Raw genomic sequence first — 13,979 nt, 5'->3', positions numbered from 1 at the left:
TGTATTGTTGTCACTGGCCTGGTGAAGAATTGAAAAAGATTTATTTTCAAGGAAACTATATCTATGCATTATGCTTAACCATTTGACATACACTTCAAAGGCATTTTCCAGGCATTTGAAGTAACGAAGACAAACACCTATCTTGTCTTCCTGTGCTAAATAAGTATTTGGACTATGACTTTTGACCAGTTTAACTGTTACTGTTCTACCTTCCTATACCGTACAGCACCTTGACACATCCATTGTTGAGTCAATTCAGTGCTAAGTAGTTGCAGTCCAGCAACACCAAAACTGTACTGTAAGCTTTCACTTCAGTTTCTTAATGGAATGGAATTAGTCATCAAAAGATGAGCAACAGGACAGCAAGATGGATATTTTATTCTCTTCAAGAATATCTTTATGGACAATAAGTATCAAGGGGTGTTGACAGGCTTTCTATTATACAGCACTGTGTCTACTTAGGTTAAACAAAAGTACAGAGTGAGAAAATTGTTAATAACAGAAACATGCAATTACCTGTCAACATGAAATAAATGACCATATGTATTGCAATACATGTTTTTTCTCTGATACATGCTATTATTACTCAATGAAATTTAAAGACATCCTGCGTCTTTTTTTCTATCATGTTTGATGGACAATAATACTTATCTGTTTCACAGTAGACTGTAGACAGTGACAATGCATTTAAAGAGAAAGTTAGTGCATATCTGGGCCTTTGTTACAAGGTACTGATTGCTTAGAGTTAGTCATTACAACTTAACTATATTAAGCCTATTATTTGTGTACATAGACCAAATACCCAGAGTCTTTAGTTCAGATAATTATATCTCTCAGCTTTGTTGATATTAAACCCATCACACCAAAAGCCGACTAATTAGAAAATCATAATGAAAACAGTTATTAAATTCCCAGCTATAAATACTCTTACACTCAAAACAGTGAAAGATCATCTTCTTGGTTTCTTTAATTAGCTAATTGCAGATATCTTTGGCAATGACAATTTAATTACATTTAAGGACATAACAGCCATATAGTAAATGGAATTTGCACTTTGAAGTGTCACAGAAGTGACCGTTCAACATGCAAACAGAATATATAAAATAGACTTCTTGTTCCTTAAAGATAATTTAATCAATGAAAATTCAGAATTCTGGAATTACTTTTCAAACATTTACAATTCAGTGCAAAGTGACTTTCATTCTATTTCTTTGACTGATTTGCTCAATCTGTAGCACAAACAGCCTGTTTACTTTTCTGCATTTTTACTTTTAGCGATCAACTGTATGCCATAGGACCATGAATATTTTGCAGATTTAAAACAACATGTATCCACAATCCCTTAGCCCTTACAATCCCTGTTCTTATCCAAGGAAAAGAGTGAACACTCTCTAAGCAAAGGTACTAACAAGATACTGTATGTTAGCCTGCAGATGTAGCGATACAACTACAATATAACATACAATATTTACAGTGTCTAGCGTACATGTTTCCTCCGTCGACACAAAGCCTGCAATTTCACAATTACATTCACATTCAGAAACACCTGTGCTGTCACATCTTTATCTGAGGGAGTTGACTCACAATAGGAGTAATAGTAGTTTTGTCTGACAAGTCATATCCTGAAGGAGCTGGGAAAGGGACCACACAGACACTGAAACCTGAAAAAGCAACACACCTAGTCCAATTTGGGCTCCATTGGGGACCTAAACCTTGTTCTTTTAACGGTTGCCACCTTATCCTACCTTTTAATACTAATTTCAACAAAGCCCCTACACACACACACAGAGCAACTGCACACACTATTGTTTAGAGGCAGCCTCTGCGTGTAATTCTCAAATAATGACAGGCCTGGACTGTGGTTCAGTCCTGATGCTTTGGAGAGGCTCCGGGCCTGAAGGCTCAGCTCAGTCTGTGGTCCTCCTCTTCTCCAACTGTAATACATTAACTGGATTAACATTCCGACAGTAAGCCCCCGCAGACGAACCTGACGGCTTTTCTGTTCTCTCTCCCTGGCCCTCCAGCTAGCTCTGTCTTGCACGTCATTTCTCTTTTATATTACCCCCCCCCCCGCTCCCCGCTCACACAAGCATACAGATATACAGTATACACACACACAGGCGTACATACAAACACACAGACATAGAGAGAAAAGGAATAAACAAGTAGGATTTCCCTTTTAATTATAGATTAGTTCAATTTAAGTGAATTACAGTCTACCCTCCACTCTACTCTAAGATATTCACCTGATTGATATTGCGATTGTTTTGTCCACTAACTGGGATCTAAATGTTTAAAGTTTTTCTTAAATACATATTTTAAAGGCTGCAAAAAATACGACCAACCAGCGGTAAAGATTACTACTAAACTCAAATAAATGGCACTCACAAATGCACACGCACGGACGCACACATTAATTTGTCTCATGAAAATTTAGGCGAGGCGCTTCACTAAACCAATCCTAGACACCTTTAATTAAACTTGTTTTTTATTATTTTTTATCCTAGAGCCCTACACCAGAGAAGGCACCTTCAGGCTGTTTTCACATGTGATTAGCCTCTGTCCAAAATCACTTAACTCCACAATGACCATCCAAATGCTTTGACAACATCATCTGGCAAAGATTAGTCCTCCCTCCTTGTTTACCTGATCATATTGGTTCACTTACTGGTTGAAATCTGGTCTATGTCTTCTGAAAACTCCAGTTCTCTCTACCTGATCACTGGAGAGTGTCTCTTGCTTGTGATCCTAATATATTAAGAAGCAACATTGCAGTTCAAGGGTAATAAACATTATTAGTCTACACTTAAGATTCTGTCAATTATTTAAAACATTTTTTATATTGGATACAAGTGAAATGATTTGAAAAAATATATTTTCTGTTTTTAAAAGTTTTTACACCCTACTTACAAGTATCATTGGTCTTACAACTATTTTGTTGCAGAATAAGTTTGAAACATGAATGCAATAGTTAGTCATGTGTTCAGGCAACATACAACTTCCTTAAATTTTACAATTTTTAAAGCGTATTTGGTTGTTTAAAATCAATCAATCGCCATAGACCTTCTGTTGTATGTGACAACAAACCAGTTGGAGGCAGGGAGGACACTACGGAAAGCAGACTTACTTATTGCTCTCTAGTGCCATCTTTTGGACATATTTAGCACGACAATTCAGTGATCCAAGAGCAGTGCATGACCTACACATGCACTATAGCCAAAAATGTGTGGACATCTGACAATTAAACCTGTATGAGCTTGTTGGACACTTTACTCCAAAATAAGCAAAATGGGAACTGAGTCCATATTACAGTGATGTCCATGATTTTGGAATGAGAGATTAACTGACAGGTGTCTGTATATTGAGCAGTGTCCACATACCATTGGCCATATAGAAATACAAAATCATTTTTACTTAGCAGAGTTTATACTTTGAACACATGACTTAATAGTGCAAAGTGTCAAGTTGGTGCTCTTATCCAAAGGAACATGGAACACCTGTCAAAGCTGCTGTCCTTGACCATGAATTTGCACACTATACAATAACGAACCCCCTATTGGACTTAACAAACAGAAAGCATGCAAAATACTCTATGAGATTTGGCAACACTGGCTCACACCTGCTGGTTTCCCTGACCTTCCATGCTGTGTTGTGCTATAGGTAGGCCCAATCTGGCCAGGCTGGCATATATAAAAGGACAGGGAGTCTCAGCCCAAATGCCTGTGTTCAATGTAAGTGTCGGTTAACTGTGTGTGCTTGAGTACAAAAGTGCTATTTATTGAGTTTTTGGAGATTTGGGCTCATGGTTTGTTCTTTTGCTTGTCTTCCTCTTTCAGATGTCGGCTGTCTGGGTTTTGGGTCTTCTTGGTTGCCTTCTAGGCATTGCATGTGGTGAGGAAAAGTATACGTGCTGTTATCCATCATTTCATTTCATATAAGCTTTTGCTCAGGTGGAAGGTCAAAATACGTAACATTTGAAGGTTTTCATGGTGTGTAGTTGTATATCTATGTGTGTGTATGCATGGCTAAATGTACAATGTCTATGTGTGTGTGTGTTCACAATCTATGGGACTGCTTTAAAAGGTGAAAAAGTATGCTACCCCAAACTGGATTGTTTTGAGGACAATGTCCCCTGGGGAGGGACAGCAGAGAGACCTATTGCTCGTCTCCCCTGGAGCCCAGAGAAGATTGGCACCCGCTTCCTTCTCTACACTTCATCCAACCTCGACCAATTCCAGGCTAGTAGCAACCTTTACCATGTGGTCATTCATGAAAAAACTTTGAATCTTTCTTAATGGGTTGTGTACACCAAATGAAAACAACTGTGTGTGTCCTGATCTTAACCACGCACTCTTCTCCTGTCAAGCTATTGTGTAGTGCATTGTGTGTACAGTATGCTAACATGAACGTTTTTACTGCCATTACATGTATGAACAGGAGCTAAAAGCTGACAAAGCCAGTCTCAAGGGATCAAACTATGACAGTGATGGCAGGACCCATTTTATCATCCATGGTTATCTGTCGAAGGAGAATGAAAACTGGCCAGTGGATATGTGTAAGGTGTGTTCAGACGCAATTGTTTAAAGTGGAATACAGATGGGGCTTTGATGTTACGTTCATCCAACATGCGCAACACAAACATGTTGTGTTTAAGGATATTGTCAATAAGCAGATCATGACTGTATAATTGTCTTTCCAGACCATCGTGCCAGTGGAGTTCAGTAACTGTATTGTTGTGGACTGGAAAGAGGGCTCGAGGACCACATATCCCCAGGCAGTCAATAACGCCAGGGTCGTAGGAGCCCAGGTGGCCAAAATGATCAAGTTTATCAAGGTATGCATTGTTCAGAGTACAACCTCAAGATTCACACACTCCATAAATATTTGTAGGAAATGTATAAAAGTATGTAAGTATGAAACACCAATTCTCACACTAAGGTGTCGGAAGGGCGGGGGGGGGATGGTAGCAAGACAAGATGAATGAGGTAAGATCCAAATGCAGAGTTTAAATAAAACAACATGGGATAAGTGTTTGTGTGATGGTCTTGTAATTGATATTCTGGAAAGGCAGAGTATGGTGTGGTCGTGTTTCGGGTGTGGGTCTTATAGAGGAGTCCCTTTCTGCAACAAAGGATAGAGCTGGATCAGGGTGTTTTTGGATTGGGGGACAAGAGGTCTGGAGGTGGTTAAGAAGGGGTGTATTGTTGTCCACTAGTTAATATTCCGGAGAGACAGAGAGTGGAGTGGCCTGTGTTCCTGGTGTGGGTCTTACAATGGGACACTTTAGATAAGTTCTGTTGGTTGTTTCTGTGCAATTCGGATTAGTAAAATATTGATGATGGTTTGGACCTGACAATTTTCTGAATAAGGGCTTTAACTAGGTTTTCTGTACTGGCAAACATTTTGTAATACATGGTTTATGTCCTGGACAATCGCATGTGACCTCACCAACACGCCAAGGTGATAATGAGGTCAAACAGCACAAAAAGTACTCCAGAGTTAGGCCACATCTGCTGCAATCTATACATTCTCACGCTGAGCAAATAGGGCAAGGACTACAACCCTAACAAGCCTGGTTTCTGATAGGACAACCCTAACGAGCCTGGTTTCTGATAGGACAACCCTAACAAGCCTGGTTTCTGATAGGACACCACCAGGCAGGGGGTTGACACGTTCCACATCATTGGACACAGTCTCGGGGCTCACGCTGCTGGGGAAGCTGGAAGCCGAACCAAAAATCTGGGACGCATCACAGGTTGACACAGTAACAATTTGACAAAATGTACATATTGATTTAACACTGACCTGATCCAGAGTGGATATACTTACATTTAAAGAAATGGAACAAGAATATCAACTCTTAAAAGAACTTATGTCAACTCAGTCATGATTTTTTTTTTTTCAGGTTGTACAACTAAATTTCAACAAAATAATCTGTATTATTTTACATTTCGGACCAATTAATTAGTTGTTCAGGATTTTATGAATTTTGTTCTGAATATGAATGTTCTGGATATTGGGCAGGTCTGGACCCGACTGAGCCCTACTTCCAGGGCACAGTTGAAAAGGTGCGCCTAGACGCCTCTGATGCCAAGTTTGTGGATGTTATTCACACAGATTCCCTCCCCTTCAACCCAACTGTTGGTACGATCCACTTTTGATTCATGATAACACTGGGAAGAGTTAGAAAAGTACAAAGTAAAGCAGTTTGATAAACAAAATCCTGATGAGCGACTAGCCTTTCAGAAGTTTCAAAAAGTTGTTTTTGAGTTGTAAATATCCCAATTAAGCATCAATATGTAGACAATTATGCACCTATCCTCAAATAAATATTTAACTTGACTTACTTCACAGGTTTGGGTATGTCTCAGGCCATTGGTCATGTTGACTTCTTCCCCAACGGAGGAGAACACATGCCTGGCTGTAAGAAGAACCCCGTCTCTCAATATCCTGACATTGATGGGATTTGGGAAGGTAAGCTGTGTTCTCAAAGCAGCCTCTGAAGAAAAATGTTTACACACACACATACACTTGTACACATCTTTTAGATGCAGTTTGCATCTGGAGTATCCTATTCAACCTTAACATAGCATATTAATGATAAGAAGTGACCTTGACAGCTGATAAGTTATTATGTTCATATTGTAAAACATTATCGGACCCAATAAAAGGCCTTTATATAAATCTCAACTATGTCAAAAAGGAATGCAAACTAGCAATGTGTATGTGTATATATAGTATATACACATACTGTATATACATTGAGTGTCTTAAGACAGATAATCCTCTCTGAATATTGGACAGGACTCAATGGAAATATCATAAAGAAACCAACCACCTCTCAAGGTTTTTCCAGATAGACTCATCTGAGCAAATATTTTTCTGAAACGGCTGACGGGCTGCTTTTGATGTGTGCCGCTGCGCGGCGAGGCTCATGTGGCAGCATTGGTGCCATGCCTGGGGGGGGCTGGGCACAGATGAAATCTGTCCACTTGATCTTACAGATAAGAGAGGGAGAGTGGGAGTCAGGGCCACATAGCTGGAAGTCTTGGAGCGCCTGGTTCTGCACCACGCAGAGAGCAAAACAACACAGCCCATGACCTCTCTCTGTCTGTCTGTCTCTCTCTCTGTCTCTGTGTATGTCTCTCTCTCTCTCTCTGTCTCTGTGTCTGTCTCTCTTCTCTATCCCTTGCCCTTTCTGAACCCTCTTCTCTCATTTGCGACATCTGTCACGTTGTCACTCCACAACTGTCAGTCCCGTTTTATGAATTTGCCGACCTCTGCTTTGTTGACGCTTTCTTACTCAGTAGTTTACAGTCGACTGATTTCAGTCGACCACTTAAGTCGTCCCTGTCTCCTCATCCCTCCTTTGTCTCTTGTGTGTCCCCTGTTTCCTTGCAAGGCGTTCGGAAATTTTCCGTCTGCAACCACCTCAGATCCTATGAGTACTACGGAGAGAGCATCCTAAACCCCACCGGCTTTGCGGGATATCCCTGCTCTGACAAGAAGGCTTTCGACTCCGTAAGTGTTTTCACCGCATTTAGGGTGTCAAGGTATCCTCCTCGAAAAACTTGCTGCCGCAGCCCCGGAGGTGTGAGAGAGAAGAGAGTCAGGTGTCCAGACAACGGAGTCAGTGTCCTCCATTTAAACATGACTCAGGGGTGGCTGTGACATGGAGGTTGGAGGGGATGTGGGGTGGGGTGGGGGGCATGGGGTGGCAAACAGTGGAGAGTTGGTGGGGGTTGCATCGTTGGCTTCTAGGCGGGGAGTGCATGTGGACCGAGGGCACCACCACCTGTCATTGTGTATGACATCGATATGGCTGTGAACCGTTTCTGTAGTTTTAAGAAGTTGATTCAGAGGGATTGGGTTTTTTGGGGGGCATGGTGGGGGTTGGGCCCGCCGGGCTTCCCCCATGCCTCACTGCAGTGAGGGCCTGTGTCTGCAGCTGTCTGTGTTAATGACAGTTGATCCTAGCTTTGAGCCCCGTCCCAATCAAACAGGACCCGGGAACGCCCCAAATGACCTCTTATGACCATGTACCCTTGTCGGCACGGCAACGCCTCCTTGTTGTTCACCTCGTAAACGCCCTTGGATGTTATTCCTTCACCTCCAGTTGACAACCATAAACTGACCTGTTCCCACACTGTAAAGCACTACAAAAGCAGGGTAATCTTAATCTCCATATTTATAGGGCGTCAATTCAAGACATGTCAAAATTGAGGGGGAGCAAATCAAGGCTTTGAGGGTTCTCTCTTACTTCAGGGGGTGCTTGAAAATCCACTGGTGTTGACACTGAAGGTGAGAAACTGCTTTGAGAAAAGATTATTGCTCCCAGGGACACCTCGAGTGTAGGCGTCAAGACGAGGAAAGTGCTGTGTCGTAAAATGTAAGATCCCGTTTTATGTTTCCCCTTGAGCTGTACAGTAATGGAGAATGACTCATGACAGTTTCTTAAACCTGTGAAAACCACTGACCAGTACTGTTCTAGAACTATGAAAGGTCACAGATCCCATTTGGTGATGCGACATATTATACAACAGTTAGGTCCAACCAAGTCATTTGATTGGACAAGAGGCATTCCATGAGTGCTGACATTTTGTATAACAGCACTGATACTTTTAACTAAACATGCATCACTCTGCTCAAATTAATCAGAATCAGAATCAGAATGGGTTTTATTCGCCATGAATGTTTGCACAGACAAGGAATTTGCTTTGGCAGGAAGGTGCAAACATTAAACATATAGGAATCAAAAAATGTTATATGAGGACTAACTATACTAAGGGTACATATCTAACAATACTAAGTGGAATTAGAATAAAAATAAACTATAGAATAAGATGTAAAGTTGCAGTAATTTACAACATAAAAATACACATATTACAAAACAATGACCGTGATCTATCTTAGAAATAACACATTTTGGACAGCAAAGATGAACGTATTTTCACAAATAATCTTTGAGTTAAAAGGTTGTTTTGTCACCATTGGATGTAGAGCGTAGACCCATAATAAAGTAAACCAAGCATCAAAGATGGCGTCCCATTAGTTTATTTGGCAAGAGCTCAGCGGCGAATTGAAGCTTGAAAAACCAAACGTCAAGGTCATGCCTTACTGTTGAAAATCAACAGTGTACTCAGCCTGAGGTTTCAGACCTACTACCCTTCTGGTATTCAGCCAAACCATTCAATCTCATGTGGTATTGTTGAATTATTTTTTTAATTATTTAAATATGTGGAGTATTTCCAAGCATGTGAGGCAAAATCTAGAACCATTATTTTTTCAATCTAACATTAAAATACAGCAGAATAATTATGTGTACATTGTAATCAGGATTTATCCTTATAAAAAAATACTAAAAATAACTTAGAAAAAATAAAATGTATACAACCACACTACCATATAAGGGATTGTTCTGCTTGTCGACCTGCCCATTTTGACCTATAACAGGATGATGACTTCATACACCTGGTTCTTCTGCATGTCTTTATAGGGAACGTGTTTCCCTTGTGCCAACAAAGTGTGCCCCACCATGGGCCACTTCGCAGATAAGTTTGGCATCTCTCAAGTTTCAAAGACAAACTTCTACCTGAACACCGGCAAAGCTAAACCTTTTTCACGTAAGTGCTCTTTCACAATCCTTTAATGTGTCTTGAATCACCTTTAGCTTGATTCTCAGAAAAAAGCCCTCTAAACGGTTCCTTCTTTCTTGAGATTGTGAGTATGAGTGGTGGATGAAAAAACATTTGACATCGCTGACTTAAAAAGGTTTAGGACCATATAAATGGTGGGTCGATGACAACTTGTTTTGTTGGTGGAACTTAATGGGTTTACTGTGATCTGTTTCTGTTCCAGAGTACGTGTACAGAGCAAACGTGACCATTAATGGTACCAGATCCCAACCTGGCTTCCTACATGTGGCACTCCACGGAGATCAGGGCTCCACTCCTCTGCTTCAGATTCATGTGTGAGTACACATTTAAATAAACCATCAAAATCTACTGTAGATTATCCCATAGTAACAACAGCACATAAACAGTTACAATGCTCGATGCTGTTTTAATCACATCCAGAATCCAAAATATTGACAATTTACAGCCAAGCATTTGTGATACATGCGATTCTGCAAGAAAAGGACAAGACTAAAGAACCAAACGGTTTGTCACAGGGGCCTCCTGACTCCAGGCTCCTCTTACGAGGCCACCCTTACGACAGAGCAAAACGTTGGAGAGGTAACCCACATGACTTTCCGTTGGAACAACCACATCTACAACCCTCTGCTCCCCAAGTTTGGCGCCACACAGATTGAGCTTGTCCGGGGGAGCGACAACAAGACGTAAGTGGGACTGTCTGGTCGACGTGGCGAGCTGGCCTGTGTGGGTCTCTGACTGCCAGGTCATCTACCGTCCTCGACTCGTCTGCATGTCTGACTTTTGCTCGGCTGGTCTGTTTGCCTTGAACTAGAAGCTTTTTTGGGACTTTCTATTTGCCCTGCTGGTTTGTCTGTCACTCTCTGCTGACAGCTCTCAAGACAAGCGAGTGTATTTCATTGATGCAGACTGTTTGCCCTCTAGTGGTGGTGCGAAGCCTCTCACAGAACTCTCTCTCTCAGGCCAGGCTGATGTAAAACTTGCATTGCTGCTAGCTTAACCTCCCAGTTTTGAGGATTGAAATGTGTTGCCTGTCATTTTATTTACATTTGTCTAATAAGTAATGCATTTTTATAGAGAGAAAGAGAGACCAATGTTAAAATGTATATTTTTCAACAAACAGTAGAGGGCAACGTGGTATCCATGTTTCAGTGAAATATCAGTTCAGGAAATATGTATTTTTTGAATAGCAATGTGATGTGAGATATCATGATCATCGTGATAGACTGGCGTTAGAACTAGAATGTTATGCTAATCAATTTTTATCATTGACTCATCTAACTAAACGCCAAGGAGATGGTTCAAAGACCATTCAGGTATTATCAGGGACCTTGCACTGGGATCATCCTAGTCTAAAATGATGTGTTAAAGGTGACAGGAAGGCCATGGTTTGACTATAGGCAGTGAAACAATTCCTTTTGCCAAACTTCTTCTTCTTCTCCTGTGTGTTGCAGCTACGCGTTCTGTGGAGAAGGGCCTGTACATGAGAGCTTCAAGCAGAAAGTGAACCCCTGCCAATGAATTGAGGAACGATCATACGTGGAATTCTGGCCAATTCAATAAAGCTGAACTATCTAGCTGAGTCACTTTGGTCTGATTATCTGTCCCTTAACTGACATTCAAGCTAAACAGGATCAAACTAAAAGAAAGTCAAAGGAAAAAACTACTTTGTAAAGAGTATAAGCATCCCATTGTGATCACGACAACTTCACTGTTGCTTGTTTTATGCTTTAAATGCCACTGTTATTACTGTCACAAATGGTAGCTCGTCCGTTTAGAAGCATTCCAAAATGGTCACATCTGCCTATTTTTTTCGAGATCGCCGATCTGTTTTCCTTAACAAAGCCCTCTATCCCCTCTCTGCCAAGCTGTGTCAGGGAAGGGGGTTGATAAATGTTATTAATGCTCAAAAGACTCAAGAGGATACATGTGGGTGAAAACAAATCAATACTAAATAACATGTTAAGATCATTTCTCCATTTTCTATCATAAAAGACACAAAGTGCACCTAGACAAAACCCTATGCAATGTGTCACAGGCTGGTGTGTGTATGTGTGTAGGTGTGTGTGCGTTTGTGAGTATGTGTGTGTTTAGGGTTCATTAATCTGTGCCTGGCCTTTCACCAGTTTATGAAGTCCTGATTGTGTGTCATTGTTATCGATTCATTTATTTGAATTCACACCCTGTAATTACAGCTACGAAAATATGGCATTAAAAAGGCAAGCTGCCTTTTTCATCATCACGCTAACAAAGTACATTTGCATTCACTGTGACTTCTTCCTGAGCTGAGCCATCAGAACTCACACAATACTAATCAGCACAATCTTGTTGCTTGATGCTCGAACGTGACTACATTATAGCATTAAAACACCAAAATTGAATACGGGAGCCGAAGGGGTGGGGGCGAAATGTCTGTTTCTTGAAATCCTCTAAAGACATCAGTCACTGTCTTTCTTTTGTTTCCTTTTTATTCATCTTCTCATTCAGCGCCAAGGCTAATGACAAAATAACGGGCTAATTCCAGTAATTACTGCCTGTTTGTCTGAGGGAATTTGCACATGACAGTGCTTCATTTTGATCTTTGCGCCGAGGACGTGAGGCTTTGTGGCTAACAACAGGCAGACAGGTCAGGCATTAGCGAGGTACACTTAAAAGAGGAAAACAAAAAAGATGAAGGGGAATGACAGAAAGAAAGATTGGAGCCCCAGAGAAATAATTATCAAACAAAGTTAACCCTGACAATTAACAATTGCCAGATAATAGACCATTGGTGTGGGCCTATGTAAAATAAGACACTCGGACAGGCAACAGAATAACAAGGAAAGTGGCGAAAGAGATTGCTGTCATAAAATGTATAATTTAAATGTAATAAATGATATTCTCTATGAGACTCTGATTAAAATGCTCAGGTCCATACAGTATTACTGTCATGGGGAGATAGATATGTCCTCTCTGGCTTTCAATTAGAGGAGCGTCTTTTCTTTCCAAGTCCTCAGTATACACATACTAGCATGTTCAGGCTTTGTACAAACATCTGAAATCTATACTATGACAGACACAAGAATGAACTGATTGCAGATTAAACCTCATGTAGAAAGGCCTCAAAGTTTGAGTCAATGGGAAAGGTGTGTACGTGTGTGTGTATGTAACTGTCTGTGAGTGTAAAATGCAAACCCAATTGTTGAGGGTTACACAAACAGTTCACTTTAGTTCACATTATTTAGTGACACTCATCTCATGGGTTGGCAAATAAACACTAATAAACTCAAATGATGTGTCACTACCCTCACAGGGAAAGGGTAAGCCTCTTGGCAGGGCCTAAACGTACTCCAAATGGAACAAAAACATGTGAAGTTCCCACTTTTCCTTTGCATGATTTCATTGGTGGACACACACACAGTTCCAAACCTGACCGTTACCCTGAAGAGTGAACGTGGGAGGAGATGGCACCAGCAACTGGAGGGCTGCTTCAATAGAGTTGCCTCTCGAAACTGCAGCCGCAACTACCCCTTTTTATCCAGCCGTTTGAGGACAGACAGCGTAGGCCTTCCTGTTTCCACTGTCCTCACCTGCCCATCCCCCACTCTCACACAGCATGACTAAAAACAACCTTGCCCTATACAGGGTTGAGTACCACTCCTCATACACTCCTGTTAGAATAACACACTCGCTGTCTAATGCAGGCTGTTATTGAATACGAAGGGCCTGTTTAGTTTCATATTCAGTGAGTTGGATCATTGGTGAGGGACCTGCAAGGGAGCTATAATTCAGCAGGGGATTTAAATGACATCTGTGCACCAGCTAATCAGAGATGGTGTTTCAAACCAGTATAGATGTTTTTGTGTCATTTTACCTTTAGCAATGTACATACACTATAGCCATGGTGCCTTCACTTGACACTGATCACCCTTATTGTCATGGAACTGTGAGGGCATATATTGTGTGACGGTGTACATTTCACGATACAACTACATTACTAAACTCTCATGTTGTGTTTTATCATTCTAGGTTCAAACTATTGAAATAAACATCAGATTGTTTTCCCTCTGGTGTAGTTTTAGTAAATATCCAGTTGGTGGCAGCGTGATTCTTCAAGAGAAAAGCTGCTCATGCACCACACAAACTACACACTGAGCTGAACTGGATACCTCAGGATAAAATCAAACTCAAATTCATTTGTTCAAGAAGTGAACATTTTGTGTCGTACTCAAGGAATGTAAACACATGTAGGTGTCTATTAGTGTGTCTTTCATATGTTTGATATTTTGATACAATGTGTGTGGTTCATATGAAATCCAGATGACCAGAATAAACAACCGACAATCA

At 40.8% G+C, this 13,979-nt stretch overlaps 1 protein-coding gene across 1 annotated transcript; it reads left to right on the top strand.

The window, feature by feature from the left end:
* The first annotated feature begins 3,836 nt into the window (after positions 1-3,836).
* On the top strand, positions 3,837-11,218 carry LOC146268150 (inactive pancreatic lipase-related protein 1-like). Its single transcript, XM_084709656.1, has 12 exons — positions 3,837-3,891; positions 4,084-4,238; positions 4,438-4,560; positions 4,700-4,834; positions 5,647-5,755; positions 6,025-6,144; positions 6,355-6,474; positions 7,403-7,521; positions 9,497-9,623; positions 9,859-9,970; positions 10,172-10,339; positions 11,108-11,218. Exons 1-12 carry the CDS (start codon positions 3,837-3,839, stop codon positions 11,172-11,174), a joined length of 1,410 nt encoding a protein of 469 aa, XP_084565782.1. The 3' UTR covers positions 11,175-11,218.
* The last annotated feature ends 2,761 nt before the right edge of the window (positions 11,219-13,979 follow it).

Source organism: Hypomesus nipponensis, chromosome 11 (genome assembly GCF_054491055.1).
Source record: "Hypomesus nipponensis isolate SF chromosome 11, ASM5449105v1, whole genome shotgun sequence".
NCBI lineage: Eukaryota > Metazoa > Chordata > Actinopteri > Osmeriformes > Osmeridae > Hypomesus > Hypomesus nipponensis.
This window is presented reverse-complemented; position numbering and strand designations above follow the sequence as displayed.

Excerpts from the sequence above, each read along its gene's own strand:
- LOC146268150 (XM_084709656.1), top strand. The coding sequence starts at position 3,837 with ATGTCGGCTGTCTGGGTTTTGGGTCTTCTTGGTTGCCTTCTAGGCATT. Across the intron at positions 9,624-9,858 it reads CAAAGCTAAACCTTTTTCAC|AGTACGTGTACAGAGCAAAC; the intron begins GTAAGTGCTCTT and ends TTTCTGTTCCAG. Across the intron at positions 9,971-10,171 it reads CCTCTGCTTCAGATTCATGT|GGGCCTCCTGACTCCAGGCT; the intron begins GTGAGTACACAT and ends GGTTTGTCACAG.